We start from the raw sequence: 8,284 nt of genomic DNA, 5'->3' as shown, positions 1-8,284 counted from the left end.
GATTCCAGAGAGAAGCAGACAGAGGGGTCTGCAGTCTGTGTTTGAAGGATATATCCAGGATGTCAAACTGACTCAGCAGCAACAACAGGTTAAAAAGACAAAGATAGTTAGAAGCTAAAGCTGAACTATAGGCTACAGATCACAGTGTAAAAGTGAACCACCACATCACTGCTGATCGCCACACAAGACAATGAATATAAAGGGAATCTTTGCTGATACTGAACCAGCTGTGTGGCATCGCAGTGTGTGCAGATGAACGGTGTTTGGCTTCACCCCCCTGCCGCTGCCAGCACCTGGACCTCCACTGCTGGACGGGCAGGGATCTCCGGGGAAGTCAAACAATGTTCATCTGTGCACAATATAATGACACACTGCTGGTTGAATATCAGCAAAGTGTCCCTGCTTCCCTTCACTGGTTCCTGTACAGCAGGGTTGGTCTTTTTTTTTTTTTTTTTACTGTTATAATCATTAAAAAGCAAAAGCAGTAGCTTCTTCAGCAGCAGCAGTCTTCAGTAGCTAGCTAGCTAACCCTACACTTTTCAGGGTTTGATTTTGGTTTTGGAACAGGGAAGAAACGTATATCTTTTTCCAACCTCTCCAGGTAACGAGTATCATTAATACACGACGTGCCCCAGGCACAACATTTAGCTCCAAATCCACAAAACCAGGCTGAAGATGAAGGAAATCTGAAATGACTGCATTAGAGTCAACTGAGCACAGCTGTGTTGTTGTCGGACCCTGGTCTGAGCCGGCCTGATGCTACGCTATGATTGGCCAGTCTGCATCCTGGGGTGGGACTTAGCAAAGGGTCAATGCTAAGCTCATCCATAAATGACTGAAACACTATGTCCTGTGTGTGAGTAATTACATACACACTACACTGTGTAGAATACATTTATTAATAATCATATGAGACAATTTAAATGTGAATACCGTATAAAAAATAAAGCTGTAGTTATGTTTCTTAAGTGAGGAAGTCTTATTTCACTAACACAGCAATTCATCTGAGAGGAGGACGTGACATTAGCAGTGAATGAACAACGACTCTTCTGAATATGACAATGAAAGGTTTTGATATTTTCTCACTTCATTAATTAAAAACCAAAACAGGAAACAATGCCATCAAATGATACTAAAATAGTGGAACATTGTAAACGTTAAGATACTGAGGTGGATTTACTGTGAACGAAAAGCCTTTAAAGGTGTCCTGTGGAGTTTTTGAACACTAGTAGTGCTGTAGAGCAAAGAAGCTGAGTGATACAAAAGTAAAGGCAAAGAAGAAGATTGCAGGCTAATGAACATGTATGTAAACAATGCATGATTTAAAAATATTCTTTTTAAAAATCAGCTTGGCAAATGTTTTATGTGGAAGAAAACATATTAAACTCTTTTGTTCGAACTATAGGATACACAAAATGTCTTTTTTGGGGAGAATCACTGAATGCACATGAGACTTTTGTTTGTTTCCTCCACAGGGCACCTATAAAAGATCATTTCACAGTTTAAACCACTCAGCCTTTTACTGCATTTATGTGGAAATAAATCATAAACCTCTTCGATTAAAACCTTTGGCACACTCTGAGATATCACATTACAGTAATAAATAACATGTATTCCTTTTATAAAAACAAAATAAATATCAATAAGTTAATAAATTCAAGATTTCATAAATACATTTCATATGCGTTTAACTTTTTCCGTGTAACATGTGTGCTATACAGTAGACAGAGTGAGTCTGCTGAACCATCTGTTGTGTCTGATTGATTTCAGTCCTTCATGTTGAGTATCCAGGGAAACGTTTAAACTCACACTGAACACATTAACGACGTCAGGTGTAAACTGTAAAGGAAATTGGATGTGATTGAGCCATGAAGGAGGAGAGGATCATTTCTAAAAACTGCTGTGACGCCACCTCGTCGCCATGTTACTGTTGAACTCATGTCATAAACGGCCACACGATGCCTGAAAGTTTCCTCACAGTGAGTAAGATCGAAAAAAAACCAAACACTCATAATTCTTCAAAGTGGGAGTCAACGTAAAACTACATAAATCCTGACACCAGCTCGCACTCCCTACACACAACCACACTTCCTGGCGGAGTGCTTCCTCACGGTATGGTAGACGAGGTTGTCATCCAGAAACGAGAGATCATCGTCAAACGCTATTGGCCGACAGCAAGCCTGAGGGGGCGTATCTTTGTGAGGAAGCTTCCTGTTGTGAGCCAGGTTGTAAAGGATTTTGTCATAGTTGGTCTCAGACTTCCTGCAGGGTCCAGAGCAGTACCTGAATATCATCTCCTCGCTGGAGCGGTAGCCCAAACCGAGGTCCGTCACATTGAGTTGAATCTGTTTGAGCACGCAGCCCTGTCCTCGTCCATTACCTCTTCCTCCTCTGACCTTCCTCCCCGTCTCCCCTCCTCTTGCTCTTCCTCCTCCACTCTGCTGGCTCGCCCCCTTCTTCCTCTCCCTTCTGTTTCGAGTTCTGCTGCTCAAGTCTTCTTTGGAGGGGGAGGAGGTGGTGTAGGACGAGGTAGATGTGGACACGGTGGATGAGGAGGAGCGACGTATTCTGCCGATGGTCACTTTGATGAAGTCCACCACGTCTTCAAACTCATTTGGAGCGGGCTCCTCCATGGTGTCTGAAACACATCAAGAGAAATGGCATTCTTACAAGGGCGTGTCACATTGGACAGCACATATTGTTTCACTTTAACTCATCACTCTATTGAACAGATGGAGCGTTGTGTCAGAAACTACACATGCAAAAGCGGAAATGGTACACATTGTGTTTTTTTTTACTGCAGAGGAATTCCATTTGAACTGATTCATCCAAGTTACAAATGGATCCCATTCTTATTTCTGCACCAGAGTGTTGTATATTTGGGAGGACAAGCTGCATTATAGATACAGCAGCCTCCTTGTAGCCTCGTGGCACATACTGCTAGAGCTAAAGTAGTGGATTGACAGACAACTATTGTCATTTTTTATAGCAAAAAATCCAACACTCATTAGTTCTAGCTAAATAAAGGATAAATTAAATAAAAATCAATAAATTATAACATTTTTATAAACTCAAAAAATATTAGAAAATAATAATAATTTAAATCCTTTTTTAGTTGCCAACTCATTCAATTCTGTCCCAAACTCATTAACATGTCATATGTGGGTGTTGCACACTGTGGGAAAGGTATGAAGATATCAAAATCAGCTCTAAATGAGGCCAGCCTAACTGATAAGCAGGTTAGAGGCCAAATTAAAGCACTATTGCACATGTTTCAATGCACTATAAACTCCTTTGACATAAGTTTTTAATACCAAAATTTAGTGCACACATTGTATTTTTCCTTAAGTGAAAATATGCCTCTTCCACATGTTTTCAATTTGGCAAAATCTTGAAACACTTTTTCTGTTAGCCACAGATAACAATACCATTATTTGTTTTAGAAATAAATAAATAATCCAAGACTCAGCAAGCCTGCTGGGTGTAAATGACTTATTGGGGTGTTTTTGGCACTTTGGACACTCCATACAAAAACCACAGGCTCTTACATTTTTCTCCTCCAGCCAGCGTCTCTTCCCAGTCCGCTGTATCCCCCTCAGCGCGGCTGATGCCCGGGGAAGTGACAGACAGGCGGATCTGAACCGGCGGGAGCTCCAGGGGAGTCTCGGCGGCGCGCCCTCTCCTCTTGGCGGACGTGGACTGCGTTCGGCTCCGGAGCAGCCGGCTGGCGTGCACGGCGCTCAGCAGTATCAAACAAGTGGTCAGGCTATCCCATAACTTCATTGTCCACTTCAGTCCGACAGAAGGACATGGCGCGACGAAAAATCAACAGGTATCATCTGGCAAACGCGATTAACAGCATGTTGGAGACGCTCAATAGTTGGAGAGGAAAAGGTGGGGCGCGCTCATCAGCTCGAGTTCCTGCCACTGGAAAATGGTGCGGATCCGTGTGTTATTGCCTGCGCACTGTAAACTGTACGATATCACTTGTGCCAGCTGGCAGACGCCGTGCAGCGTGGCGCAACATCCAAGGAGGCGCAAAACCAAAAGGCAGAAGCGCAAAATGCAAAGAATGCGCTCTGAAGTTGTTTGCAAATCCAACGACGCCTTGAAGCCAGAAATTCCTCCCAGTATGCGATCTATAGGTTTTCATTCAGTGCGCACGGCTCCTATTGCACAATGCAGTGACTCCTGTCCATCCCCACTCACCATCAATCCTGACTGAGGAGAAGGAGAGGTCTAACAGGAGAGATGGGAAGTGGTGGTGACGTCTGATGGACCATCCTCTGCCTCTTCCTGTCTCCACCCATGCAGACTACACAGAGGGATGGGGTCCAAATTCATGACTGAACTCCAGGTTCCAGAAGTTGGTGAGGGTAGAGGAGCTGTGTTATGAAAGAGGCTCAGTCTGTGTACTCAGATGGCTGAGAGCGAAGTTTCACACTTTCCACTAACACTACTCCACAATCCACATCCTGCTTTTTAGTGTTTGGTTGATATTGGATGGGAAATGTGTTTCTAATCAGCCAGTCAAAACAGACTGAGTAGATTGTGTTGCTACTTAAAACCACAGTGGGATAGAAATCACACTGTTTTGCAGTTGATGAGCAGATGACATCTAACATCAGGGGAGTCAGAGCTGATATCCATTACAGCAACTGGGGGGTTAACTTTGGGAAATGTGCCAGAAGAAAACATTATTTTGGTTTGGTTTTGCATAATCTGAGATATATAGAGTCATTTTAGTTTATTCCTGTGCACAAATGTTCAACATGTAAAGTGCAACTGACTCAAAATGTGCAAAAGAACATCTCAAAGACATGTTAATGGTGTTGAAATAAGTGGAATTGGCTCAATAATTACTGAGCGATAATTGACTTGTACTATGATATACTGTTGCTGGGACACACAACAAACTGTACATGGTTCATCTTACTGTGTGTGTTTTGTGAGTGATCCTGTTAAACAAATTAAACACCTGCAAACTGCATTTTAAAGACCGCTCATCAATATGAAACCCAGCACTTTACTATGACTGAAGCTGCAGATTAAATCACATTGTGAAAGAATGTCAGTGGGACTGTAAAGTAAATTTCATTGTGTCAAATTACATTGTTATCCATCTCTGTCTCTTATAATTTGTATTTGAGAACACAACAAAGCAGATTGCACACTGGACTAGTCACTGACATAACTTTGTTCAGGTGTCCACTTAGTTTTGGCTTAAGTTAGCTATTGATACTAAATCAAGCAAAAATCATTAAATGCTACAGTATTTTTCAAACTTCTACAGAAAAAGCTGCATATTTCGCAGCCTTTATGAGCAGGAGAACATCATAAAATAGTGTTCAACAAGGTTTTCAATCGCATAGAAATCTAATTTATATTGTCTTCTCTGGTAAATGCACTTTCCTAAATAACAGGTGATGCTGAGCGCACATCGTTATTGGAGTTAGAGAAAATGTTGTCCCAACTGGCGCCCATGTGCATGGACATCCATATTTCATTTCAGATCTCCTAAAAATGAGTACATAAAGAAGTTGCTGCTTTAGTTTGTTATATAAACTTGGAGACATGCACAGGTGAGTTCTTACTTACTACCTATTGCCTGTAAATATAAGATGTCTAGTTAGGTTGGCTCAACTGATTTCATATGCTGGTCCAAATATTGTTCTTAACTTAAAGCTACCTGACCTACCTTTCATTTTTTTGCCACATCAGCTGGTTTACTATGAGTCTTAAATGGACAGTCACACATTTTTACTCTTACCTGTAGTGCTATTTATCAATCTAGATTGTTTTAGTGTGACTTTGAGAGTGTTGGAGATCTCAGCTGTAGAGATGTCTGCCTTCTCTCCAATATAATGGAACTAGATGGCACTTGGCTTGTGGTGCTCAAAGCACCAAAAAAAAAACCCACCGAAACTCAACAGCAATGTGTCTTTCCAGAAATCAGTACCCCCATCTACAGACCTTGGAAGCATACATCTACTCATGGATGAGAGGCTTCTGACAGTGTAAGATATAAACATTAATGGCGTCCTCCTCGGCTGAGCTTTAATGTTAGCTAGCTCAGTGGTGCTAGGTCAGCTAGCAGTATCGAACTATTAGTTAGAATATTATTGTTGCTGTTTGTTTTTGTTGGTAGCTGATGGACAATGCATGCTTCTGTCTGTGCAGCTGGCAATACGATTGGCAGATGTAGTTCAGTAGAAAGAAAAGAGTTCCTATGTGAAACTGCTCACAACAAGGTCTGTGGATTATCTTGAGTACCCAGGTCGTGATTTCTGGAGAAAGACATTGCTGTTGAGTTTTTCAAATGTATTTTTTGGTTCTTTGAGCACCACAAGTTCAATGCCATCTAGTTCGATCATATTCGGGAGAAGGCAGGCATCTCTACGGCTGATATCTCCAACACTTGGCAACACACACCAAAACAATTTAGACTGATAAATAGCACTACAGGTAAGAGGAAAAATATGTATTTTTGATTTGGGGGTGACCTGTTCCTTTAAATGGCTTAGGTCATTAAGGCAAAGAAAGTTAATTTAGTGCAACAGCACCTTTCAAACAAAACAAAGACATGCACTAGAACGGTGGGTCCCAATTGGTCCACCACGGGGCCCAGATTGCTCCTTAGTCATTAGTTCAAGGTCCGTGATGTTTAATATATTCAGAGTCATACTTGCATTTGGCTATGTCACTGAGCTAGTTTGCTGTCTCTTTACTGTATTTCAAAATAAAGTGTGTTTTTTACAAACTTGACACAAGCACAAGTCACTTGCTGTCCATTGAGAATGGACGCGCGACCCAAAAGTTGGTAACCACTGCAATAGAACATTTGAAAACACAACAAAGTCAAAATGATGACTTGACCCCTCAGGCCCTGCAGGTCTGTTTGGTAATCCATGCATGTCTGAATGCCTTCAATAGACCGGGAGACATTTTAAAATTGTTTTGTCTGGCATATATATATATTATGTCAGCTAATGGTTGTCCATGCACTTATTCAAGTGGTAAAAAAATAGATTAAAGGAGTGGAAAAGGGGATATGCCTGCAGACAAATTGAGTGAAAGAGGAGAGAAGGAAAGCCAAACAGAGTACAGATGGAGAGAAACAAAAGAGAGAAAACTGAATACAGAGGAACAGAAACATTGTTGAGGGATTTTGCTTCCTCCACCCGCTGTATCTGTCTCTATAAACAAGGCCGAACGTGTCAAGTATTCTCCGTCCAAGATAGTCAGACGTTGTTTATTTCCCTTTAGTCAACGCCACAGTAAAACTGGCTGCACTCACACAGCTGTAATGTTTTAAGACTTTTTGTTCAGGCTAAGCAGAACAAATAGTATATATCTACAGTAATGTATACCACATGATCATATTTGATTCAAAGTCCAGATGGAACAGGGTCCAGTGCAGTTATTTGGGGATAACCAAGATGACTTCAGCTCAAGTGCTAGGACACATTGAATCCCTGCTAACATTTGTTCATAAGAGGCAGCCATATCCCTTACTGTCTCTCTTCTTCTGCAGTGATTACTGTGGATAAAATGTCCTGCTATTCTAGTGCACATGAACTTTTTCTACAGCAAAATCTTTCCAAGAAGAAGAGAAATATTTGCTCTCCAGCAGAACTGAATAAATCTGTTTCCTCTGAGGTAGTTTAGCTTTACAAGCTTGATGTGAAATACACACTGTTTATCCGCATGCGCGTGTACAGTATATGTTAATGTATAAACACACATGTACATCCACACACCCTGGCGTAGTGTTTCGTGATGAATCATGTTTGTGTCAGTGCATGTTTAGCCACATTGTATTGTAATCACTTGACTACACTGAGCATGCAAAAACCATGTGAGCATCCAAATATGTTGTAGCTGTAAAGTCATACAGAATAACAGTTGTCTTCCGCTTGAGGTTTTTAGAAGTCAGACTACTAATCACTCAGACGAGGTTTCCCTTTCCACTGACCCATTCACTTAACTCGATGGAAATACCTCATCCTCAAGCAATTACACTCATGCAGGCAGCAAATACACCAAACAGATGTCCATGCCCCTTCTTGTAAAGCATGAGGGCTAATTGGGGGCCGATCTGCAATTGAATCTGTCAGCCATTTTTGGGGCTCAGTTTGACTTGCATGAAACTAGGCTAATTGCACAGGTCATTTCACCCGTCATTATCGGCCAACATGAAACTGTGGCCCCGGAGTGGTTTATGGGAGGGAGGAGCTGACAGCCGGAATGGACGTCTGATTTGGGACACTGCTGCCGGTGTAGT

At 41.6% G+C, this 8,284-nt stretch overlaps 1 protein-coding gene across 1 annotated transcript; it reads right to left on the bottom strand.

Annotated features, from left to right (window-relative positions):
• Positions 1-938: 938 nt before the first annotated feature.
• On the bottom strand, positions 939-4,997 carry gdnfb (glial cell derived neurotrophic factor b). Its single transcript, XM_049578698.1, has 2 exons — positions 3,549-4,997; positions 939-2,638 (listed from the first exon to the last, which is right to left on the bottom strand). The coding sequence occupies exons 1-2, from the start codon at positions 3,781-3,783 to the stop codon at positions 2,073-2,075; spliced, it is 801 nt and encodes a 266-aa protein (XP_049434655.1). The 5' UTR covers positions 3,784-4,997; the 3' UTR covers positions 939-2,072.
• Positions 4,998-8,284: the final 3,287 nt, after the last annotated feature.

Source organism: Epinephelus fuscoguttatus, linkage group LG6 (assembly GCF_011397635.1).
Source record: "Epinephelus fuscoguttatus linkage group LG6, E.fuscoguttatus.final_Chr_v1".
Taxonomy (NCBI): domain Eukaryota; kingdom Metazoa; phylum Chordata; class Actinopteri; order Perciformes; family Serranidae; genus Epinephelus; species Epinephelus fuscoguttatus.
Note: the sequence above shows the minus strand (reverse complement) of the source record. Positions and strands in the feature narration are given on the sequence as shown.